This window comes from Entelurus aequoreus, linkage group LG01, assembly GCF_033978785.1.
Source record: "Entelurus aequoreus isolate RoL-2023_Sb linkage group LG01, RoL_Eaeq_v1.1, whole genome shotgun sequence".
NCBI lineage: Eukaryota > Metazoa > Chordata > Actinopteri > Syngnathiformes > Syngnathidae > Entelurus > Entelurus aequoreus.
In genome coordinates this window covers 32145519-32172590 of record NC_084731.1, presented here as the reverse complement: position 1 = coordinate 32172590, position 27072 = coordinate 32145519, and the positions used below count along the sequence as shown (strand labels likewise).

At 39.9% G+C, this 27072-nt stretch overlaps 1 protein-coding gene and 1 long non-coding RNA gene across 3 annotated transcripts in view; one reads left to right on the top strand and one right to left on the bottom strand.

Moving 5' to 3' along the window:
• Positions 1-23735, bottom strand: part of LOC133650662 (uncharacterized) — a 73450-nt gene extending 49715 nt beyond the window's left edge. The window contains exon 1 of the long non-coding RNA XR_009826272.1: positions 23689-23735. This is a non-coding gene — a long non-coding RNA (uncharacterized LOC133650662). The remainder of the gene's footprint in view (positions 1-23688) is intronic.
• The window catches only part of LOC133650634 (retinoic acid receptor gamma-A-like), a 75120-nt gene that overhangs the window by 22398 nt on the left and 25650 nt on the right, over positions 1-27072 (top strand). Inside the window, exon 1 of one of the 2 annotated variants that reach the window (XM_062048134.1) lies at positions 5379-5644. The exons of the other annotated variant lie outside the window; for it this stretch is intronic. Within the exon in view, the coding sequence (XP_061904118.1) occupies positions 5500-5644 (145 nt within the window). The 5' untranslated portion in view covers positions 5379-5499. Of the gene's footprint in view, positions 1-5378; positions 5645-27072 lie in introns of those variants that run through there. 2 annotated transcript variants of the gene reach the window in all.

Below are 27072 nucleotides of genomic sequence, written 5' to 3'. Positions count from 1 at the left end.
GGTCTTCGAAGTATTCCCTCCACCGATCCACAACATCCGCAGTCGAGGTCAGCAGAACACCATCCTCACCATACACGGTGTTGATAGTGCACCGCTTCCCCTTCCTGAGGTGGCGGATGGTGGTCCAGAATCGCTTCGAAGCCGTCCGGAAGTCGTTTTCCATGGCTTCCCCGAACTCCTCCCATGTCCGAGTTTTTGCCTCCGCGACCGCCGAAGCCGCACACCGCTTGGCCTGTCGGTACCTGTCCGCTGCCTCAGGAGTCCTATGAGCCAAAAGAACCCGATAGGACTCCTTCTTCAGCTTGACGGCATCCCTCACCGCCGGTGTCCACCAACGGGTTCTACAATTACCGCCACGACAAGCACCAACTACCTTGCGGCCACAGCTCCAATCAGCCGCCTCGACAATAGAGGCGCGGAACATGGTCCATTCGGACTCAATGTCCAGCACCTCCCTCGTGACATGTTCAAAGTTCTTCCGGAGGTGGGAATTGAAACTCTCTCTGACAGGAGACTCTGCCAGACGTTCCCAGCAAACCCTCACAATGCGTTTGGGCCTGCCAGGTCTGTCCGGCATCCTCCCCCACCATCGCAGCCAACTCACCACCAGGTGGTGATCGGTAGAAAGCTCTGCCCCTCTCTTCACCCGAGTGTCCAAAACATGAGGCCGCAAATCCGACGACACAACTACAAAGTCAATCATGGAACTGCGGCCTAGGGTGTCCTGGTGCCAAGTGCACATATGGACACCCTTATGTTTGAACATGGTGTTCGTTATGGACAATCTGTGACGGGCACAAAAGTCCAATAACAAAACACCGCTCGGGTTCAGATCCGGGCAGCCATTCTTCCCAATCACGCCTCTCCAGGTTTCACTGTCGCTGCCAACATGAGCGTTGAAGTCCCCCAGTAGAACGAGGGAATCACCCGGGGGAGCACTCTCAAGTACTCCCTCGAGTGAATCCAAAAAGGGTGGGTACTCTGAGCTGCGGTTTGGCGCGTAAGCGCAAACCACAGTCAGGACCCGTTCCCCCACCCGAAGGCGGAGGGAAGCTACCCTCTCGTCCACCGGGTTGAACTCCAACATGCAGGCTCTGAGCCGGGGGGCAACAAGAATTGCCACCCCAGCCCGTCGCCTCTCACTGCCGGCAACGCCAGAGTGGAAGAGAGTCCAGCCCCTCTCGAGAGAACTGGTTCCAGAGCTCTTGCTATGCGTCGAAGTGAGTCCGACTATGTCTAGCCGGAACTTCTCCACCTCGCGCACTAGCTCAGGCTCCTTCCCCCCTTGTTAAAATGTTAAGATTTCATCATTGATATACAAACTATCAGACTGCGTGGTCGGTAGTAGTGGGTTTCAGTAGGCCTTTAATCTGTTTAGCACACAGCTTTACAAATTGTAGCTCACCCTCCTTTTATTCAGGCTCAAAAACATAGGGTTCTGAATTCTAATTTAAGTGAAGTAATCGTTGGCACTCATGAAGTTTGCCAAGATTAGTAGTGTTGTAGTTGAAGGGAAAACGAATGATGATGATGGGTCTGTGAAGTTAATATGCCGGCGTATGCCTAAAATTGGCAAAAATGTGTAAATCCATCCATCCATTTTCTACCGCTTATTCCCTTCGGGGTCGCGGGGGGCACTGGAGCCTATCTCAGCTGCATTTGGGCGGAAGGCGGGGTACACCCTGGACAAGTCGCCACCTCATCGCAGGGCCAAAAAATGTGTAAATATTACATGTTATTATGAATGTGCCTGTTACTACATTACATATATACTAACAGCGTTTATATAAAATACTTATGAAGGTTTTGGATGTTTTTGGAGTGCTTTATGGGCGGAATGGAGCCAATCCCATTACCTCCAATGTTAGCTGACTCTTGCTAGTGTTTATTTAAGGCGTTAGAATGCAAAAAAAGATAAACATATGTTCTTCTTGTCTTTCAAAAGGAGTGTGAATGATAGGCAAATGACAAAAAAAAAAGTGCAGTTCCCCTTTAAGTAGAACGATGGAGGATATACACACACAAGACATTTCTGATGTGTGTTGTTGTTTTAAAATATTACTAATTATTAATGACTAATTAATGTCAGTGATTACATTGGGTGTTTATGGCAAATTATTAATACTGTGTTAAAATTATTAGTATTAAAAATAACCCAACTTGACACTTTTTTGTGCTTAATACCAGAAACGTACTTTGTATTGAACCAAATAACATTCAAAAGCACCGAAACTGTTAACATTACTATTTGCATTTTTGCTATGCTTTTCATACGGATTTTTACATTAAAAGCCTAATATTATATTTTCCTTGATTGTTTTATATAAATTAAATTAAGAAAAATACAGGTGTACTGTGGTATTCATCCCCTCCACTTTTGGTATGATTTGCTTTTTGACTCAAACGTTTTGCCCTGCTTCTCTCATCTATTTTGTACAATGGCCGACAAGGGTCACAACAAATACACATGTCACAACACAACAACAAAAATCCACAAAACCAACTTTATTGCATTTGGTAATTTGCAATCGTGTTGTGGCTTAAAGTTGTTGTGTTGTCCCTAAAAGTTGTTGTGCTATGGCGTTTGCAATTGTTCTGACCTTCCTCAGCTGCCGTCATTTTGGTTATTGTACAGCCACACATTTGCATAAAAACAAAGTCTGTTTGCCCGTGTATGACTCTGGAAAATAGAGTGCATGTTGGTGACTCAGTCTCTGTGCTTTTTTTTAAATGAGTATGAAATTAAAAGAAGCCACCATGGGGCCAAAGAAAGTTTCAAGTGCTTTGGTAAAGAAGGTGAGAAACACTAATGAAGTAAACAAAGAGCTTGTTGCAAAAAATAAAGGTAACTCTTCTCTACCTTCCTAGTTTTCTCGTCGCCAACAAGCGTATTTAGTTTGTTTATATATATTTTACATTTTCCTGCATATAAAACTGTAATTGTCCTCTATAAAAAGTGTTTTGTTGATTGCTATTCGGAATGTTGCTGGGCCGGTTTTGGTTTTGGTTTTGGAATTGTATTATTATGGTATTATTGTGTATTATTTTGTTGGAATGATTAATTTAAAAAAAATAACTGACCTTTTTTGTACACTGTTAGTGAACAAAGTGTTCTTTTGTAGTAATTTCCTTATATTGCTATACAAAAACTCAGATTTAGTAACAGTAGCGAATATGGAGTGATTTTTGTTCCAGAACATATTTAGCTTTCTTCATTATTGAAGCGTTTCTCTCTACCTTGTGTTGTATATTTTATATGACATTTGCAGTTCATTATATCATCCATTAAAAACATATGAATTTGATTTTTTTTTTTTTTTAAAGTGTTTTCTGTTAGTATTTTCCAAAATAAATAATGTAAATCCAAATAATTTCTAGAACGGTTTAATTGGATTCAGATTATTTCTTAAGTGGAAAAATTGTGTTGGTTTTCGTGCAATTCGGTTTTTGTCAGGTTTTTTTTGACAGTTGGATTAATAACCAAAACTGAGGTACTACTGTAGGAAGAACAGTTACATTGCGATATTTGACACCTTAGTATAAAAATGAATGTTTAAATTACCTCAAAATGACCTTTGATGACAGGAAATAAGCGTTGGAAAGAGCTATAGTTTACCTGACACACTGCCATTTTGGGGACCCTATTTTCCTGTGACAGTCACGACAATTACTTTAAAACGCTTCCTATTTGTCACTTAATGAGTGTAAGTCTATTAGAAAACTGTTCTGGACCCTTTTTAGGAAATGTTTAGTGTTTTCCGCACTTTAGGTGTTTTTGTTGATGTTGTTTTTTGTGAAATGAAAGAAAACCAGTCCGCTTTTTCTTCCACATTCCATGTATTTGTGTCTTTGCATGGAGTAGCAACAGCAACAGGGAAGGGCAGGGGGTGTAGGATAATTGTCTCAAGGTGTGGAGAGAGCTCAGCAGGCTGTTATTGTGCCGCTCTACTCCCTGCAGTGTGTCATTATAGTGTGTGTTTGTGTGCCCGGCCAGGACGTTGAAAGACAGGTAAAAAAAAAAAAAAAAAAGTGAGTGGGGTCAGATGATGTTTGAAGTGGAGCACAGCATCTTTTTAACTTTCAAATAATAACATCGATAAATGTATTCAGTCTGGGGGGAATGAAAAGAAATACAAACAAGCACAAATAAGAATTATTATTGTGTACAAAGCCAAAGGCATGACATGTTTGGGAGAGTGTGCGTGCATGTGTGTGTGTGGTGGTGGGGGGGGGGAAGCCCCAGTGGGGGTTTCTTCTAGAGTTCATCCCTCTTGAAGGAGGGAAGGAAAGGGAGGAGTGGAGGGAGGAGAGTGAAGCTGTCTAGTATACAAACTATTCACACTGCAGGCCCGCGTGTCGCCTCGCTCTCTCACACACGTGCACACAAACACACACACACACACACACACACACACACACACACTCACTCACTAACATAAACTACCTTAAACTGCTAACTTAAACCACTTGGACCTGATTAAAAGAATTTAAAACAAATAACCAAACACAAAGACATGACTTCCTTCTGCAGCAAATGTAAAAATATATGAAAATGTGTTTGGATATTGCTTACAGTTCAGTTTTTTTTCGTGAACAGCTAAATTCACCCTGATCTGATAATAATAATCATGATCATTGTAATAATTATAGTACTAATGAATATTTTTCCAATAATACAGTATTTTTTAAAACACGCTTAAAATTTGTATATTGTTTGCATTGCATTTATTTTCAATTCAAATAATATTTGACATTCTTTAAATCACACATTTTTAGTTATGCACCGTACATCTAAATATGTTGCAAACAAACGTAATTATGAATGAATTCAATTTAATTGTTATTTATTTCAGAAATTACAAACAAATCTAAAATACATTTTTTGTTGTTTCCTTTTTTTTTAGCCTTTTAAGCAGTTTTTTTTTTTAAAAACTGTACAACTAGGACCTTACAAAAAAATGACGTAATGAAGGAAGTTGGTTGATTTTTGATCGTGAGATGAAGCGAGTTGGCCGCTGGAGCAACAGTTGTTGAAATGTGTGCATTGTGAGGATGACATCGTGTCTTCCTCCCAACAGGTTTGTCTTTCTTTATGGTCGGTACAAAGTCAGCGTTGTGTTCTGAAGTCTTTGCATGAAAATCAAAGACAAGTTGAGAAGAATATGTCAATAAAGAGGACACTGGTTCGCGTGGAAAGATGAAATACGACACTAGAAAAAGTTGACGGAGACGATTGGGGAGGGAAAGTGCGGGGTTCTCCGCGTGGCCAATCCAAGATCAAGCACACGCCCCGGCTCCTCCCTCTCCTCCCTGAACCCCGCCCCCTACCCTCTGTGCTCATGCGGTTGCAGAGTGAGAGGCCCAGAGAGCCGGTGAGAGGGAAGTGAGATCAGTTACAAAGCTGAGGTACCAACAAGTGACCTGAGAGTAGCGAGGGCAGCGCAGACAGAAGCAGGAGGATTCAGGAGTGAGCAACAGTTTGTGGCGTAGACCAGCAGCATGTTTGACTGCATGGAGGCCCTAGGGTTGGCCCCGCGACCCCGCTACGATGTGTCTGCACAGGGCTCCTGCATGCTGGCCAAGGCCCCGCCGTTCTTCGCCAGCCTGGACCCCTTTGCCTGGGCGGGGACCGGCAGCCTCCAGTGTGAGTACACTCTGTGGTGCCACCTCATTCTGTCCATCACACATCATATGAGTGCGTGAGAGTGAGTGCGTGTGTGTGTGTGTGTGTGTGTGTGTGTGTGTGTGTGTGTGTGTGTGTGTGTGTGTGTGTGTGTGTGTGTGCGCGCGCGATGTTATCAGGGCAGTCGCTCGTGTTATCACGGCACTCTCTCCACAGGAAGAGGCAGATTCCTCTAGATGTTCCGTGCACAGTCTCACCCCGCCGTCCGTTTGTTTGTGTGCTTAGCGGGCGGGCTCTGTGAGCGCACGTTTATACATCATCGTGTTTGTTTTCGTTATGAATGACTTCACATGATTGACAGCTGCTTTCAACAATACAGGACCTGACCTGGCAGCTGTAGCGCAGGACACAATGTCCACACAGAAAGAGCTTTGACAGATTGAAGACCGGTGGGCCTTCAAGTCGCATTGTTGCCATTTGGACACTCATATGCGAATCGGATGATTTCCAGTGCCTTTGGCAGCGAGCAAACAATGCTAAGCTAATGCCAAATCAGCTCTTTTTGTTATCATCACGGACGCCCATTGTCACGCTTTTGGCTCAGTGGTTTGTGGTTCTTTATCTACTTGGCGTAGAGGCTTTTCTAAGTGATACTGACCCAAATAGAAGTTTGTTTTTTCTTTTTTTTTAAGTGCCTTCAAAATAACTGGTTTGGTTCCATAGCTAGAGTCCTTACCTGATCTTGTTTCAAATTTGACAATGATACTACAAAAATGTAGTATTTTTCACCATTTTGGTTTTCTACAGGTAGGATCAGGAAAGGTGTATACAAGTCAGTCTTCACTAACTCCATGCAAATAAAGCTGATTATCTTGACTGTTTTGTCATGATTATTGGAAAATAAAAATAAAAGACCGTTCCAAAAAAAGACAAGTTCAGAGCTTCGTTGCAAAGGAGTAGGCAAAAGTCTACTCATGAATTAGGCTTGTTTTCACAATTGAATTGGCCATTTAACGCTCCAGTCGTCATTAGGATTTGATGTACAGTTATCATGATACGTATTAGAAGAAAAAGCTGGTAGTTGTTTAGGCACAGAAGTTAATTAGCTATACTGTGCCAAAGCAGACGACGAAAACAAGTTGTCAATTGGGTCAAGTAAGGAGGCGGTCAAAAATCCAAAGTTTAAAGTTTAGGCATGTGAAATGTCAGCGAAAATACGTGTTCCTTTACATTCATTTTTGCGTCAAAATAACTTACGTGTTTTTTTAATAAAATATTGTAGCCATCTGTTTTAATGACATTCAGACTTTGTTTTCCTATCAGCAATCGAGCAGTATCTATACATCCGTGGCAACACACAACACCGCAAATGTGCCCCGTGAAAACCCGTCTGACCGGAACTCTCCAACAATAACAAATATTTTGTGGGTAAATTATGTAAACCCACCTGAATATGAAAAAAATAGGATCTAAACAAAATTTGTTGAAAGCTTGCCTTGTGGTTCTTCTTGCCTAAACCCCGCATTGATATGCAGGACCGGGAGACAATCAGAGGCGCCGAAACAAACTGGCTAGTTAGCATAGTAAGCATCATCTAGTTAATTTACTTGTTGTTGCCTGCGTTCGTTCTCCGAGCCACAACGTTGACGGGTTTCTACTTTGCTGCTAATCATATTTGGATGATTACAGTCCGAACACTGTTAGTTCTGAACCAGTTGTACTTCTAGAGCATTCATTTGTAGCCAGCGAGAAAGTATATTTTTGACGTGACGGATGTAAGCACAGGTCACAACACCAGAAGTATATTACCCTAGGGAGCGGGGCTATAGGATAGAGTTGCCAAATGGGAAATGTTTTCTGAGTTCTTTGCATGCATGTTATAGAATTTTACATGACATGTTCAATGATAATAATGTTAGTAAATGATCTGCTAAAAAAACAAAAAATTATGTGTTACATTACATGGGACATTTAAATGTCAAAAGGACAGCCAAATAGGTTGGTAGATGAGAGTGAGTCTAAAGGTAAAATAATATAGAAATGCACCCAATTGCAGGAAATGTTGTCTTGATTTTCAAAAACTTGTTTTGGGACTTGCGTGGAAGCACTTTGTGCCAATAGAAATTATCCTCTTTTTTTGGTCAGTTTTTGTCTTTTTTCTCAAAGGCTGCTCACATGCCTGAAAGTTCTTTCGTGGCTAATGCATCCATGCTAACCAGGTCGTCGGAATGGCAAAAGACTGAAGACTTCTACTCTCTGCTTGGGCGTGAATATCAGAACAGTAATATTGTTCTACCAGTGTCTAAAAAAAGCCACATTTGTGCAAAAATGGAAAATCCTGAAGGCGGGTTATTAGAAAGACAAAAAACATAATGGGACCAGCGGATATAACCCTGTCGGTTTTCTATATTACATGAATATTATGATTGGTCAGAGACCGTTGGCTTGAAAACCACAAACAATCATTTCCTCTCGTTGTCTTCAGCCATTGTTATCATGTATTCAAATGTTGGTTTTGGTGAGTATATGATGCAAAACAAATGTTGTCAAGTTTTGATGTATGTATTTGGAATATGCTGATTAACATATAAAGGGAGTATTCGAACTGCTTGTCTTAAGGTCAATATCAACCTTATTGGTAATATTGTAAACGTGGTGACTGGCTTTTATCGAGCGTTTCAAGTTGAACTTCTCATTCTGATGAGTCTATTTATCTCCAGCAATCATTTGGAGGGTCAGCCATCAAGCTCTGTCAAGTCCACAGTGTTGCTTAATGATGACAGATGAGCAGTGGGCTTGACAAACACCACAGCCGGGCCTGTTTCGACTCGCTCAGGCAGGAGCTCCCCCAGATGCTAGCCTGTAGGCTGTACTCACACTCGGCCATCCGTGCCGTGCTTAACATCCAAAGCATGGCCCGTTTGGATAGTATGAGTGTTCTAATTTGTGCCCAGGCAAGGCACACTTACCCTCTATTTGGCACAATGTGGGCCAGGGCACAACATGATAGCAAGCAAACGCAATGTAGCCAAGTCATACAATGACAGGCAAGCGATCGCTCCTCGCCAGCTCTTAATTGTACCGTACAGGTGAAGTGAAGTGAAGGGAATTATATATATATAGAACTGTGATTGGAAGAGGTAAGCCAGGACATGGCATGATTCTGTGCACACTTTTAATGTAGTAGACCGATTGTAATGTGATTGTTCCTCGCATGTTCTTAATGATAACCGACACAATATATAATAAAAAGTACGCACACAGATTCAAAATAATCCAGAAGTCAACCTCCGTGCCCACATTTGTTTGTACCTGTGGTGTTAAACGTGCGACCCTGGCCCACGAGATGGGTTTGCTTAGTATAAAAATAAGCTGAAATTTTTGAATTTTTGAAAATGCTGTTCCAAATTTGTCCACTGGCTGTCACAATAGCAATTCTTTGTATCCCCTGCCGCAAGCGTGCACATGACTTCAGAGGGGGCAGAGCTATGTGCCGTGTTAGGATAGAGGCAACACTTCCTTGTTTGGACACTATGTACCTACGCCGCTTATCAGTTTGATAGTATACAAAATGTGGATTGTTACATCCATGCCTTGATGGTCAAATATGTTGTTGGTAATGTAACCTGTGACGTTTCTATCCCCCCAAAAATGCTTTTGATAAGCTGTACATTTCGTATTGTACTTAAAACTGCAGACACATTTTCTAAACGTACATAAATATGATGAAATAATATGTATCTGCTTCTAATTTCATGTGTGATTAATGAAATGAGTCCAAATTCACAAGTTTTGTTGTAGATGTTGTTACAAATGAACAGAATAAACCACATTATGTCAGTTGAAGAAAATGAGTACATTACATTAAATAGCATCTTGTGATATGATTTTGATATTATTATTCATTTAATCTTTTCATGAATTAAAAATTAACACCAATCGGAGCAATTTAAAAGTCTGCCAGACTCAATTCCACCTATTTGACTGATGAACATTAACACATAATTAATTCAGAAAGTATAAATAGCGACAAATGAAGATAGAATAGTATTAACTGCAATGTGTTACTGTAAAAAACTACGATTTGTACATTTTCAGAATGTTCTTGGTCTATTTTTAAACTAAGAAAACAATCTGAAGTTGTCTTTATTTTTAAGTTATCGTGCCATGATTTTACCAGTCCGGCACACATGGGAATAGATTTTCCTCCATGTGGCCCCTGAGCTAAAATGAGTTTGACACCCCTGGTCGATACAATTAAGTGGGTATCATTTCATGAATGCGATCACTTCTCTAACAAGTCATTAATGACAGCTGCCACCTTCCACTGTTGTAAAAAATAGAAGGACACAAAATAATACACAAAATCAGGGTAATTGTAGTAAAACGGCAAAATAGAAGTGATGGCATGGGCAAAAGTGCAGTAGCACCAATGTTCTTTGTGGGTATGCCTTGAAAGACACTTAGTCTACATTTATCATGTTCTTCTTTTTGTAGAAGAAAGTTCTACAGTTAGTATGATAATAATATTATCATGTAGAGCAACGTCCAACCGAAGAAGCAAAACTGGTCAGCCAGAAACGTTTGGAGGGTTTTTCCATCCCGGAATAACCTGTTAATCTATTTGAAGAAGAACACTGACTCACCTTAGGCATTCATGCCTTTTATATTTCAAATACTCCACTTTATTTCAGGCTCATTTGTGCTGCTTCTTACTATTTACTAATATTAAATATAAGAGGTCATGACGCTACTCTTTATTATTCTTAAGTTACGTATATGTGTATTGTTCTCGTACTTTCAGCAAGCTTCTGTTCTCTTTTTCGGTGAAATTAAACTTTTGAAATAATATATTGATGTATCGTAGATGGAAAAACACTAATTCGAATTTTGAAAAAAATAGCTTTTATATGACATAATTTAGTCATAAAACATCTGAAAGAACTTGTTCGCAGACGTTTCTTTTCCAGGCTAAGGGAGTATTGACGCAGTCTGATAACACTGTAAATGATGACAAATTTGTATAAAAGTGTTTTGTTTTTTTTTACAATTTATACAATATAAGACATCAGTGACTGAAATGAATAACCTAGCAAATGTTCAATGAAAATATGGTTCTCAACAAAAATGTCAAGTTTCAACACGTGATAATGCTATAAATTACAAATACAGTATTTAAGGATTACACATTGATGATCATATTAAATAGTATCCATAATATTAAAAACATAAAATTACATTTCTAACTGAAACATTTTAGATCAAATACTTGAAAATCAGGGAAGAACATTTTTTTCTTACTATTTTAGACAAATGTATTTCTCTTAAACCTTACAAGTATTTTTGTACATTAATACATAATTTTGGATGCTTGTGGCATGTATTTCTCATGCTGTTTTAGTCACATATGTTCAAATCTATCAATCAATCAATCAAAGTTTATGTATATAGCCCTTAATCACTAGTGTCTCAAAGGGCTACACAGGCCACAACGACATCCTCAGCTCAGATCCCACATCAGGGCAAGAAAAAACTCAACCCAATGGGCACAATGAGAAACCTCGGAGGGGACCGCACATGTGGGAGTTAAGGTTAAGGTTTTCATTGTATATTAGTGCGACCCCTCCACCTTTTTTAAGGGGACAGGCAATATGTGCATTCGTATAGTTAGGAGGAGATGCCTCGTTAAGCGGGAAAAATGAATCTGGTTTGAGCCAGGTTTCGCTGAGACCAATGACGTTAAGATTGTTGTCTCCAATGACCTCATTAACTAATAATGTTTTGGGAGAAAATTATCTTATGTTTAAAAAGCCCATACTATAGGTAGTGGGCTGTTTTGAGGAATTTTTGGTAATGTTATCTGTAGTAGTGATATTAATAACGTTACATTTATTTTGTGTGGTGCGCCTTAAATCACTTCGATCATATCTAGGAATTGATATGAGGGAAAACTTCAGATTGTTTTCTTGGTGCTGCGATAGATAGAATGCGTAATAATTTGTTCACCTCTGGCACAGTCACTACAGAAAAAAACATTATGTGAGTTGTGTATTATTCTACGAGAAATGCTATGTGTACAGGAATTTTCCAGCCTGGCGCTGGTTAGTTCTAGCTTAACTGACTCCTCACCCGAAAATAACAGACACTGTAATTGCCTGTGTCCGAGCTTGCTCTAGTGTAGTTAGTCGAGTGTGACTTAACCAGTAATCTATGTTTCTATATAGAGTGTTGGCGCCTCTCCGGTTAGGGTGAAGGCCGTCCCTCATCAACAAGCCCAGTTTGCCCCAGAAAGAGGGCCAATTATCAATGAACGTTAGTCACTGTTCTCCACAAAAACTAGCCAGCCGCTTGTTAAGCGAGACTAATCTGCTATACTTCTCATCATTGCCTCTCGCAGGCAGGGGGGCCAGAGACAAGTACTCGATGCCTGGACATCTTTCTAGCGAAATTACAAGTCCTAGCTATGTTCCTCTTTGTAATCTCTTCCTGTCTCAATCTAGTGTCTTGTACTCTTACGGCGTGGCGAAGTTGGTAGAGTGGCTGTGCCAGCAATCGGAGTGTTGCTGGTTACTGGGGTTCAATTCCCACCTTCTACCTTCCTAGTCACGTCCGTTGTGTCCTTGGGCAAGACACTTCACCCTTTGCCTCTGATGGCTGCTGGTTAGCGCCTTGCATGGCAGCTCCCGCCATCAGTGTGTGAATGTGTGTGTGAATGGGTGAATGTGGAAATACTGTCAAAGCGCTTTGAGTACCTTGAAGGTAGAAAAGCGCTATACAAGTACAACCCATTTATCATTTATTTATCATTTACATATCATTTATTTTTATTCTTCTTTAGTTTTTACAAACGTTTTCTAATATTTTTACATTTTAATTTTTTACATATTACATTTCAACTAGGGCAGCCCGGTGGAACAGGGGTTAGTACGTGTGCATCACAATACGAAGGTCCTGGGTTCGATACTGGGCTTGGGATCTTTCTGTGTGGAATTTGTATGTTTTCCCCGTGACTGCGTGGGTTCCCTCCGGGTACTCCGGCTTCCTCCCACCTCCAAAGACATGCACCTAGGGATAGGTTGATTGGCAACACTAAACTGGCCCTAGTGTGTGAATGTGAGTGTTGTCTGTCTATCTGTGTTGGGATAGGCTCCAGCGCCCCCCTCTAAGGGACAAGCGGTAGAAAATGGATGGATGGATATTTCGACTAGATTGTATGATATTTTTCATATTTATATTTTTTTTACACATTATTTCCTACATAATACATTATATTTTTATGAATCAAAATGTTTTACACACATTATATTTTCATTATATTTCTACATATTTTACTATATTTTTACATATTTATTTTTACTACATTTTATCATATCTTTACACATTTAAATGTATTGTATTATTACACATTTACAATATTTTTTATACATTATATTATTAGATTTATTTTTTGTACATATATTGTAATTTTACCATATTTTATGATTTTTTTATTCATAAAATCAATTTTTTCAACTTATTATATTTTTAAATAAATAAATGATAAATGGGTTATACTTGTATAGCGCTTTTCTACCTTCAAGGTACTCAAGCGCTTTGACAGTATTTCCACATTCACCCATTCACACACACATTCACACACTGATGGCGGGAGCTGCCATGCAAGGCGCTAACCAGCACCCATCAGGAGCAAGGGTGAAGTGTCTTGCCCAAGGACACAACGGACGTGACTAGGATGGTAGAAGGTGGGGATTGAACCCGAGCAACCCTCCGATTGCTGGCACGGCCACTCTACTAACTTCGCCACGCCGTCCCCCTTTTACTGTATTTTATTATTATTTTATATGTAATTTCTACTCCACCGCTGTATTTTGCATCTTATTGGCCCGTTTCAGGCAAAAACATACAAGAATTACTTATTTCCTGTAAATTACTTAAACAACTTCAGACCTGCCTTAAAGTTTAAAATATTTTGCCAGTTTCATTATTTAAATCATCATAAAAATAATAATAGCAACAATTTCCCATACAATAAATAGTCTTAAGGTGGCACTTGGGTGGTCTTTGGTGTATTTTTGTATATGTCAACAAAACTGACTTACATTAAAAACACATTTTTAAATAACTACTAAAATGTAAAAAAAAAAAGTTAGCTTTTAGAAATATTAGCTTTCAGAAAAAAATCTTGTTAGTCGTAAATTAATCTTTTTGATCTTGATTTCTTGTTTAGTTCTAGTTCTATTTTCAAATGGTTTGCAGTCATCTCCAGTACGTGTAGTGTTGTATGGAGATGTACTGAATGTTAGTCAAAAGTGTGTGTGTGTGTGTGTGTGTGTGTGTGTGTGTGTGTGTGTGTGTGTGTGTGTGTGTGTGTGTGTGTGTGTGTGTGTGTGTGTGTGTGTGTGTGTGTGTGTGTGTGTGTGTGTGTGTGTGTGTGTGTGTGTGTGTGTGTGTGTGTGTACACGTGTAAAGAACATCAGTGAGTATTAAAACATCTATCGCTGTTATTGTCATTTACTTAAAGGCCTACTGAAACCCACTACTACCGACCACGCAGTCTGATAGTTTATATATCAATGATGAAATCTTAACATTATAACACATGCCAATACGGCCGGGTTAACTTATAAAGTGACATTTTAAATTTGCCGCTAAACTTCCGGTTCGAAACGCCTCTGAGGATGACGTATGCGTGTGACGTAGCCCGGCGAACACGGGTATGCCTTCCACATTGAAGCAGATACGAAAAAGCTCTGTTTTCATTTCATAATTCCACAGTATTCTGGACATCTGTGTTCGTGAATCTGTTTCAATCATGTTCATTGCATTATGGAGAAGGAAACCGAGCAAGCAAAGAAGAAAGTTGTCGGTGCGAAATGGACGTATTTTTCGAACGTAGTCAGCCACAACAGTACACAGCCGGCGCGTCTTTGTTTACATTCCCGAAAGATGCAGTCAAGATGGAAGAACTCGGATAACAGAGACTCTAACCAGGAGGACTTTTGATTTGGATACACAGACGCCTGTAGAGAACTGGGACAACACAGACTCTTACCAGGATTACTTTGATTTGGATGACAAAGACGCAGACGTGCTACTGTGAGTATGCAGCTTTGGCTTTTTTTTGCGTATGTACGTAACTTTTTTAAAATATATAAGCTTTATGAACCTTGGGTTAGGTGAACGGTCTTTTGGGCTGAGTGATTGTGTGTGTTGATCATGTGTTTGAATTGTATTGGCGTGTTCTATGGAGCTAGGAGCTAGCAGAGGAGCTAGGAGCTAGCATAACACGTACCGTACCGTACGTGCGCGTCACGTACGTAACTTTTTAAAAATATATAAGCTTTATGAACCTTGGGTTAGGTGAACGGTCTTTTGGGCTGAGTGATTGTGTGTGTTGATCAGGTGTTTGAATTGTATTGGCGTGTTCTATGGAGCTAGGAGCTAGCAGAGGAGCTAGGAGCTAGCATAACAAACACGCAGGTGTTATTATGCAGGATTAATTTGTGGCATATTAAATATAAGCCAGGTTGTGTTGTGGCTAATAGAGTATATATATGTCTTGTGTTTATTTACTGTTGTAGTCATTCCCAGCTGAATATCAGGTACCGTGAGTATGCAGCCTTGGCTGCTAAACATTCGATAACTTGACCGTATGTGCGCGTCACGTACGTAACTTTTTAAAAATATATAAGCTTTATGAACCTTGGGTTAGGTAAACGGTCTTTTGGGCTGAGTGATTGTGTGTGTTGATCAGGTGTTTGAATTGTATTGGCGTGTTCTATGGAGCTAGGAGCTAGCAGAGGAGCTAGGAGCTAGCATAACAAACACGCAGGTGTTTTTATGCAGGATTAATTTGTGGCATATTAAATATAAGCCTGGTTGTGTTGTGGCTAATAGAGTATATATATGTCTTGTGTTTATTTACTGTTGTAGTCATTCCCAGCTGAATATCAGGTCACCCCCGGCTCTCACAGCATCTTCCCTATCTGAATAGCTTCAACTCCCCACTAGTCCTTCACTTGCACTTTACTCATCCACAAATCTTTCATCCTCGCTCAAATTAATGGGGAAATTGTCGCTTTCTCGGTCCGAATCTCTCTCACTTCATGCATTTCAGTAGGCCTTTAAAGGCCTACTGAAATGAATTTTTTTTATTTAAACGGGGATAGCAGATCTATTCTATGTGTCATACTTGATCATTTCGCGATATTGCCATATTTTTGCTGAAAGGATTTAGTATAGAACAACGACGATAAAGATTGCAACTTTTGGTATCTGATAAAAAAAAGGCTTGCACCTACCGGAAGTAGCGTGACGTAGTCAGTTGAACATATACGCAAAGTTCCCTATTGTTTACAATGATGGCCGCATGAAGTGAGAGAGATTCGGACCGAGAAAGCGACAATTTCCCCATTAATTTGAGCGAGGATGAAAGATTTGTGGATGAGTAAAGTGCAAGTGAAGGACTAGTGGGGAGTTGAAGCTATTCAGATAGGGAAGATGCTGTGAGAGCCGGGGGTGACCTGATATTCAGCTGGGAATGACTACAACAGTAAATAAACACAAGACATATATATACTCTATTAGCCACAACACAACCAGGCTTATATTTAATATGCCACAAATTAATCCTGCATAAAAACACCTGCGTGTTTGTTATGCTAGCTCCTAGCTCCTCTGCTAGCTCCTAGCTCCATAGAACACGCCAATACAATTCAAACACCTGATCAACACACACAATCACTCAGCCCAAAAGACCGTTTACCTAACCCAAGGTTCATAAAGCTTATATATTTTTTAAAAGTTACGTACGTGACGCGCACATACGGTCAAGTTATCGAATGTTTAGCAGCCAAGGCTGCATACTCACGGTACCTGATATTCAGCTGGGAATGACTACAACAGTAAATAAACACAAGACATATATATACTCTATTAGCCACAACACAACCAGGCTTATATTTAATATGCCACAAATTAATCCTGCATAAAAACACCTGCGTGTTTGTTATGCTAGCTCCTAGCTCCTCTGCTAGCTCCTAGCTCCATAGAACACGCCAATACAATTCAAACACCCGATCAACACACACAATCACTCAGCCCAAAAGACCGTTCACCTAACCCAAGGTTCATAAAGCTTATATATTTTTAAAAAGTTACGTACGTGACGCGCACGTACGGTAGGTACGTGTTATGCTAGCTCCTAGCTCCTCTGCTAGCTCCTAGCTCCATAGAACACGCCAATACAATTCAAACACATGATCAACACACACAATCACTCAGCCCAAAAGACCGTTCACCTAACCCAAGGTTCATAAAGCTTATATATTTAAAAAAAGTTACGTACATACGCAAAAAAAAGCCAAAGCTGCATACTCACAGTAGCACGTCTGCGTCTTTGTCATCCAAATCAAAGTAATCCTGGTAAGAGTCTGTGTTGTCCCAGTTCTCTACAGGCGTCTGTGTATCCAAATCAAAAGTCCTCCTGGTTAGAGTCTCTGTTATCCGAGTTCTTCCATCTTGACTGCATCTTTCGGGAATGTAAACAAAGAAGCGCCGGCTGTGTACTGTTGTGGCTGACTACGTTCGAAAAATACGTCCATTTCGCACCGACAACTTTCTTCTTTGCTTGCTTGGCTTCCTTCTCCATAATGCAATGAACATGATTGAAACAGATTCACGAACACAGATGTCCAGAATACTGTGGAATTATGAAATGAATACAGAGCTTTTTCGTATCGGCTTCAATGTGGAAGGCATACCCGTGTTCGTCGGGCTACGTCACACGCATACGTCATCCTCAGAGGCGTTTCGAACCGGAAGTTTAGCGGCAAATTTAAAATGTCACTTTATAAGTTAACCCGGCCGTATTGGCATGTGTTATAATGTTAAGATTTCATCATTGATATATAAACTATCAGACTGCGTGGTCGGTAGTAGTGGGTTTCAGTAGGCCTTTAATTACAACTGAGCAGCAAAACCCACACTTATTTTACTCTGTTAATTCTATTGTCATGTCGTGTGTTAAAAAAATTATTCCAGAATATTCTCCAACATAACATTTTAATTCTTAAATTAAAAGTATTGACTTATTTGCGCTTCTGTATCTTTAATTTGTCTGCTTGTGGGTGTAAACAGTCCCCCTCACTCTGGCTTGTGAATGTAATATTGTTAAGAGCGGCTTCATGATCCAGCATGGAGACTGGCACATACGATAGTCTCATTAAAGAGCATACATGCAAGAAGGTTAGAGTTTCCTATCGCATAATTTATGTCAATCTGAATACCATCTAATAAAAGATGTTTACATGCATTTTCAAAAAGCTGGTTTCAATCCAACTCATGTTTTTTAGTGCATGTAAACATGCTGACTCCTTTATTTGCACCTTTCCAGGAGCGTGTGGTACTCAGAGTGTGTGTGTGTGTCTAATATCTTCCTCACAGACACACACGACTCAGTTTACACGCTGCGTGTTGTGTAACCAGCAGCTTTTTAATGAAGCCATTAGAATTAGAAAAGACCTCAATTAAGAGATTAGCAGACATGTAAGAGAGGATGAAAGAGGAGGAGAGGGTTTAAATTTGGTTTTAGGATTAGCCCCACAACCCCCTGACACCTCCTCCCTCTCATTGACTTCTTGTATGTCGGCGTTTCAGGCCTGGAGGGGGAACTCTCCTCACTACTTCTTTCTCTGGCGGCATCTTTAAAGCTACTGCAACAATGCTCTCCAAAGTGATGTATTTAATTTATGAGTCTCTTTGCCTTTTTAAAACTCCATCAGTACTGCAGACCTTTTCCACAGAGGGTCCCATGCAGAAACATTGCAAGATGTTACTTGACACATTTTGTGCATAAACTTGCTGGAAAATACTAATCTAAATAATGTAAGTCAATATATGCCAAGTATTTCTCTGCATATTTGAGGATTTCCTATCAAAAAAGTATTTTTGTACTTTTTAGCTGCGAAAACCCATCTCCTTCACCTGAAGTCAGTAATAATTGTGATAATACAGCATAAAGTGAATACAATAAGTGAGTAAGTGCCTTTAATAAGTGTCTAAGCATAACAAAGTGTTAAAAAAATAACTTTTACGGATGTCAATTGTATCTATAAATGCATGACTTGTCACTTGTGATTTGAACTTGACTCAGGATTTTATTATTTTACTTTTGATTTGACAGAGTACTAGTAGTAGCAGTGAGATAGAAGAAAACTCAGTATATAAAAGTGTTTCTTCACGTATACAATAATCCCCTAATGTATACTAAGTGTTTGCCTTTTTAAATAAATTGTGAGGGATCTACAAGGGACGAAGCAAATTGGTGTAATATCTAATAACACATCTCATCAATAATTATCTTTTTTTTTTTGCCAACAAGCTGTAGACTCTCCATAATGTGGTTTGCTGCTCCCTTTTTCACGTCACTGATCTTAAAGTGGAGATAGTAAGATAAGTTTGAGATAAGATAAAGTAATTTGAATGACAAACAATATAGGATAAAACGTGTTAAAATAAGCAATGCCTTTGGTTATGCACTAATGCTGTAAGTACTTTCAATATTTTAAATACAACATGCCACTTAAATGCCTTGTTTTCCTTACAATTTAGTTTTGTTGAATTTTTTTTTACAAAATATCACACCTTTAGTAAAAAAAAAAAAAAAACAGGCTTAATGGTGTAAATATGAAGGGAGGATTGAGAGCGGTAACATTTCACTTGCAGAAATACTTGAAAACGAATACAATTGTGGTTAGGGAGATTTCCTATTTCACTTATTTGAAGAAGTTCATCTCCAATTTTAATACATATCACTTTAGATCAGGGGTCCCCAAACTTTTTGACTCTGGGGCCGCATTGGGTTAAAACAATCTGGCCGGGGGCCGGGCTGTGTGTGTGTGTATATATATATATATATATATATATATATATATATATATATATATATATATATATATATATATATATTAGATATATATAGCGCACATTCCGGGCGCGCGATGATGTGACGTTATCGATGAGAAAATGCATTTTTAGACAATATGATTTGCCTGAGCGGCTAGGAGACACCGTGAGTAGCAAGGGGTACAAAGTGGATAAGAAAAGACAAAAAAAAAATTCTTTTTTTAAATTTTAAATTTTTTTATACTTGGGACTTCCCGCGGCCCTGATTTTGGACGCTGGCGGGCCGGATCCGGCCCGCGGGCCGTAGTTTGGGGACCCCTGCTTTAGTTAAACACATTGGTAGCAGACAGAGCCTGGTGAGGAAAAATACCTTGTTAGCCAAAAATAAGTATTTTCAGATATTTTCTCAAAAGGCCACATGATTTTGCAATGCATTGTGGGGGGCTGGGTAGACATACTTGTTGAATAAAGGCTTTGTTTACAATACGAAAGCAAGCAACAAACTGGATTAAAATGGATATTACAAAATAAAAATAAAAACAAGAGACCATACCGAGAGACAAACTGTACCCTATTTCAAAGGATCGCTGCTGGGAAAAATAATAAAAACTGGTGGAATTGACTCATATGAGCTATGAGCATGTCCAATTGACGAGAGATTTGAATTAAGTAAAAGTGCCGCCAAACTCGTCTATATTTCGTTTACGGAGTCCGTTTTAATACCAGTTAAGATTTTCAGAATGCAAAGACTGTTAAGGAACATTGTCATCTCTTTCATGCGTGAGGTCCCCTGGCCTCGTTTTATAAGCAGGTTTCCCAGGAAAAACAAGCCCATTGTTACTTTTAGATACTTTGATCAGTGTGCTACCTCTCCGAAAATAATACTCATTCATACCCATGCTTTTTTCTAAATTACTGTACGTTGTTTGTAGGCCGCAGCTAGCTTGGTTAACGCTAACAGCCTACTAAATGCTATGTGTGTAACTGAAAAAAACATGCTTTGATTCAAATTTACTAGTCTGTAAAAGCTGTGAACACACCAAGATGTACCAGGTGATGGGGTTAAAAGTCATGTCTGATCTTCTCACGGCTGCTATCCTCTTTATCAGCTTCATAACCCGACTTCCTTCGGCTTTTCTTCCACGGTGAAAATGAGAAAGATCTCACCAAAAACGTGATCATGACCATGACTGTGGCTATTAATCATGCCGCACATTTGTGCCATGTTTTGAACTTCTTAAAGAAAAAGAAAAAAACTTAAGCACAGTCTTGTATTCAGCCATGTAAATAAGCTATTCAGAATCCAGCAAGACCCACAATGCAATGCGCTTCCACATCCCACTTTCAAGCCCTATAGGCCAGTCATACTGTATGTAGTGGTACTGCACCCCATACGTACTTCTCCTCCTTTGTCAATATTGGAAGAGATGGATAAGGACCCGAATCCTTTCCCTGCACAGAGAGATGTAGTGATAAGAACATTTCATATTACGGTTATTGTGACCAAAATGATCACAGTTATCATTATTAGCACGGTATTGTTGGATGTGCTCAAAAAGTACTTTAACACACACTGCAATATCTTAACCAAGTTTTGTTTTTAAACTTTAATGTGTCTTGTATTCATGTTAGCATTCACACTGGATAGCGATTAGCGCAATAGCTGCTTACAGGAAATGAGCAGTATCATCGTGAGCTTTTCAAAGTGTGGTAATCAATCACGGTTTTACGATTGATAAAATTCCAAATGGTAATACTAACCTTCTGGAATTTTACCGCTGTTTACCATTGTACCGCTAATCGTCACATCCTTACATGCACACGTGCAGTGTAGCTGATGTTCAATTTGCACCTCGCATGATCAAAATAATAACTGACACAATTCACACTCGTATCAGGCAATCGCTCCTCACAAAGTCTTGATAATAACCAACACAATTCAAAGTAAAAATATAATACAAAAACTTAAAATGATCTAAAAGTCAAACCCAAAGCACACCTGTGTCTGCATTTCTGTATGCAATAACGACAAATCATTTAATTACTAAAATCACTCTTCACAGAGTCTTCATAATAACCAACACAATCCATAGTAAAAAAAAAAAAAACTACAAAGACTTAAAAATATCTAAAAGTCCAATCCGCTGCACACTTGCTCACTTGAGACTACATTCAGGTGCATAATAAAGCTGTAATTTAATTGATGCGATCGCTCCTTTTGCAACCATGGTAATTAATGACAGATGCTACTTTCCATGGTCGAAATACGACTGGAAATAAGACTGAAAAAAATCCACAACATCATGGAATTGCAGAATAGAATTGGTTGCACAAGTAAACAGTTTGTATAGCGGGACTGCAGACCTTTTCAAAGACATTTTTAGCATGAGAATACTCTACACTTTTCAATCAGACTAATGGGACTAAAGCAGACCTGGGCATTCTGCGGCCCGCGGGCCACATCCGGCCCTTTGTGCGTCCTGTCCGGCCCGCGTGAGGCCAATCATAAATTACAAAATACATTTTAAAAAGTATCTATGTCGAGTGTGCAATACAACGGTGCTGCTTTTGTTTTGAAAAGCTTTATTTGTATTACTTCCGTGTGGACGTATGCACGTGCGTGATTGTGAGTGAATGTGAACAGCTGCAATTACAAATTACAAAATAAAGTTGAAAAAACAACTATGTCGTGCGCGCAATACAACTGTGCTGCTTTTATTTTGAAAAGTGTTATTTATGAGCGTATGTCCGTGTGTAACCTGTGAGTGAAGGTGCACAGCGACAAGTGATGCACGGTTTACACCCGAGACGCTAAAAAGACAAAAGTTGATGACGAATGCCGTGTTTCCAACAAGACATGGACTGCTAAGCAACGTTCCCTCTAAGGTGCGCGCCTGCGCAATTGCGCACTGCTCAAGCGTCCTCTGCGCACAGCAAATATATGCCGCGCACCAAATCAAATCCCATCTGAATTGTAAACAAAATAAACACATTTATTCTGTGTAATTTTGCAATGCAACTTTGAGTGACAGTGACAACAAGCGGCCCTAACGGTGTTCGTCAACACCGTTCAATTGAACACCGTTCAATTATTGTAACGTCTATCGAGATGCTTTGAGGCCAGGAATTATATCGATCACTTTATTGAGCAAAACTGTTTATATTCGGCCATAACCACACCAAAAACATGAGTAAAACACTTCTATCTCGAAAAACTAGTCATTTTCTGCCGTACAAACCAGGCCAAAACCAACTTGTCATCTGTCACCAACACGCATACCACTAAACCACTGGTGCGTTTATGGCCACACAAAAAGTCGGACAACTCAAACACCACACAAAGTTACACTATGACTCCTCAGTCATACGTGTGCTTATTTTACTGTCATTTATTATTAATGTTAATTTATTTATATTAATCATGGAATGCTGTTACTAAAGAAAGTTACAGGAATGCACACTTCATCCTATGCTTACATTTCATTGTGCAACATGAGGATGTTTAAGGGGAACTAAATGTGATCTCTGAAAGGGGTACAAATGATTTCCAAAGCAGTGCTTTTGGTATAAAGTTAAGTTAGGTTAAATGAAAGTATTATTAATTATTATTATTATTATTATTATTATTATTTATCTTACGGTATATATAAAAAATAATATTGAGAAAAATGTAATTGAAATATTGTCGATGTGGCCCTCCAGCAGTGCTCGGGTTGCTCATGCGGCCCCCGGTAAAAATTAATTGCCCACCCCTGGACTAAAGCTTTCACTATATCATTTTTTTGTATTGGAATGGATAATTTATCTTGTGTGTCAGAATTCCTGTGATTTCTTTGTATTTTATTTTTTCAAGCGTCTGTGAAGTGTGTTTATTATTGTGTGTTGCACAATAATGAATGCAGCGGTGTAATTTACAGCACGTCCTCTCCCCACATAAGTCATACGGAGAAATCAGATGACGCGAGTGTTGGTATGCGGCGCGTCAAGCTTGATTTAAACAGAATGTGATGATTTCAGCCACATTGCTGCAGTCCGTCTGAACTCCAAGGGCGTTGTTCATGAGTGTGTGAAGCTTGTCAAGTTGAAGTATTTGTCCAGGATTTCTGGTGAGCCTGTACAAACATGTGTGTGTGAGAGTGTGTGTGTGTGTGTGTGTCTACCTTCTTTTTAAATGTCTGGTGCTTGGCTTTTTTATGGAGCTGTCTTCTGGACATCAGCCCGGTCTTCACAGTCTTTCCTTTAAGAGGCGCTACCAATGACAGGAAGGGCTCCTCCTCCTCGCAGGGCAGGAAGGCAGGAGAGCACAGAGGGGGGAAGAGGGTTATTACTGAGGACGCTGGTATTGAACTTAGAACAGCTGATGAAAGGGATTGTCACTCACATCTCCCCCATCTCCTCCCTGCTGTTGTAGTAATTACTCACTCAGCATATTTGCGGTTGTATCCCCCCCACACACACACACACACACAATGCTCATGAAATCAAAGTAACTCAAAGCACTTGATCGTGACAATCCATTCCAAGTAGTCAAATCCTGGCAGACGTTTGTATCTTTGCTGTGTTTGTGTCTCCAAACAAGCAGCATCACAGTCCAGGCGACCCACCCATGGCCCCTCTGTGCAGCAGCCCACACACACACATACACACACACACACATTCACATGTCCATGCACATTCCACGGGGTGCTGCTGAACATTTGGTGGAGCCAGAATTGATATAAGAGCTTCAGATTTTTAAAATTACTTTATCACCCAATATCGTCAGTCAACAACAATTTGCATGTTTTACCTGTACTTTTGTGTATTTTCTGTCTTAAGTCAAGCTGATTAGAAAAATAAGTAAGAAATATAAATGTACATACAATTATCTTGAGCAAAAATACATTAATAATTAATAAATGTATAATGAATGTTTCCTAACTAAACTGTCAATAAAATTAAAGTGCAAATGAAAAGCTTGACCACTTTACTCATATTTTTAGCGCTTTACAAACTTCTCTATGACTTTAGCGCCAGACTTCTTCTGTTTATTTGATAGTCATTACTGCCACAAGTGGTAAAAAAGTGTATTACAACTGAGTATCTCTGCGACCCATACGGACCACAGCTGACAAACAGATTTTTTTGGCGGCCCTTTGGTGCTCTTTGGTTAAGAAACACTGGTCTAGATAGACCAGGGGTCGGCAACCCGCGGCTCCGGAGCCGCATGCGGCTCCTTGACCACTCTGATGCGGCTCAGCTACATGCATGCCGACCCCTCGATTTTCCCAGGAGACTTATGGATGTCAGTGTCTCTCATAGACTACTCCCAGGGAAAAATAATCCTATTAACACTCTAATTACTATATAAAGGGCGTGCCCTAATTGCACTGCAGTAATTGTCCTCTATAGCATTTACTTACAGCGTGCCAGTCCAGCCACATGCTGCATGTTGTTATTACTTGCTCACACAGGAGACAGCAAAGCATAGTTACTCATCAGCCACACAGCTTACACTGACGGTAGCCGTATCAAACAACTTCAACATTGTTACGTTACAAATATGCGCCACACTGTGAACCCACACCAAAAAAGAATGAAAAACACATTTCTGGAGAACATCCCACTGTAACACAACATAAACACAACACAACCATTACCCAGAATCCCATGCAGTCCTAACTCTTCCGGTCTACATTATACACCCCAGCTACCACCAAATCCCCCCACACATCAACCCCCCCCCCCTCTTCGTGGTTGGTTGAGCGGAAGAGTTAGGGCTACATGGGATTCTGGGTATTGGTACCGTCAGTGTAAGATGTGTGGCTGCTGAGTTAGTAGCCTTGCTGTCTCTTACGTGAGCAAGCTTAAGCTGCATTCCACTTGTGGCCGAGCAGGTACACTGATTGGGCAGACTGTAGAGGGCGCCAAATGCAGTGTCATCACACTCTGATATTCGGGAGTCTCCCGGGAAAAATGAGAGGGTTGGTAAATGTGACGCAAGCGACATTCATCCAAAACTCGCGGGCTGCACTAACATCAAATTCCCACATTAAAGTGCGTGCCGGTGCGTGTGTCTGAGACCCCTGGTTAACATAGCACAAAGCAATTTAAGCTTTGTATGCGGTGTTTTTCATTTTAAATTTTAAAAACATTTTTGTGGCTCCCATTACTTTCTTTAATGTGTGAAACTTGCCAAAATGGCTCTTTGAGTGGTAAAGGTTGCCGACCCCTGAGATAGACAAACAATCACATCCAATGCACAGTACAAAAAGTGGTACATCACATAAATTATAAACAAAAAAGCTTGTACATATTCAGTAAAAGGGATCTAATACATTGGTATCTCACAGAACTACACCTTGGATTAGTCGACTGTACAATACGGTTTATTTTGGGACCCCTGCAGTCTACACATAAACTTAAACATCAGTCTTCTCAGTGGCCTGAAAGGTGTTTATTCCTAGATCACAAAAAAGCTTGCTGGCACTAATCCCCCTGGGCTTTTTGAGCAAGAGTCTGACACAGTCATCATATGCAATCTGGAGTTTGCGCAAGGTCTCTTTCTTATACCTCACCCAGAGGGGGGCCGTGTACATAGGGGCACAGTGAGCAATACAGGAGCACACCTTCGCAGGCAGTACCGCCTGAGGGATCGAAAGTCACAGGCTTGCCGCTTACGTGCAGTGATTTCTCCAGATTCTCTGAACCTTTTGATGATATTACAGACCGTAGATGGTGAAATCCCTAAATTCCTTGCAATAGTTCGTTTTTGAAATGTTGTTCTTAAACTGTTAGACAATTTGCTCACGCATTAGGGACGGCGTGGCGAAGTTGGTAGAGTGGCTGTGCCAGCAATCGGAGTGTTGCTGGTTACTGGGGTTCAATTCCCACCTTCTACCTTCCTAGTCACGTCCGTTGTGTTCTTGGGCAAGACACTTCACCCTTTGCCTCTGATGGCTGCTGGTTAGCGCCTGTTCACCTGTGGGATGTTTCAAATAAGTGTTTGATGAGCATTCCTCAACTCTCTCAGTCTGTTTTGCCACTTGTGCCAGCTTTTTTGAAACATGTTGCAGGCATCAAATTCCAAATGAGCTAATATTTGCAAAAAATAACAAAGTTTCTCAGTTCAAACTTTAAGTATCTTGTCTTTGCAGTCTATTCAATTGAATATAAGTTGAAAAGGATTTGCAAATCATTGTATTCTGTTTCTATTTACGATTTACACAACGTGCCAACTTCACTGGTTTTGGGTTTTGTACAACTACCAATATTTGATAAATGTTTAACTTGACAAATCTCATGTTTTAGACTACAATATTATTAAAGTACGGACATTTATGAGTAAATATTACATATGTCTAGCTTGTGTGCTTAGCTGTTGTGTAGCGGCTAGCTTCTAGGAGCCTGTAGCCTACCATGTTTGTATTTTGTGAAATAACTTCACTAAAATACAAAAAAGAACTGATTGTATCGGCACTTATATCGAAGATTTTTAGATGCAAGCCGATACTTAATTTCGTTGTTAATTTTGATAACAATAAAATGATTATTTGATACTGATC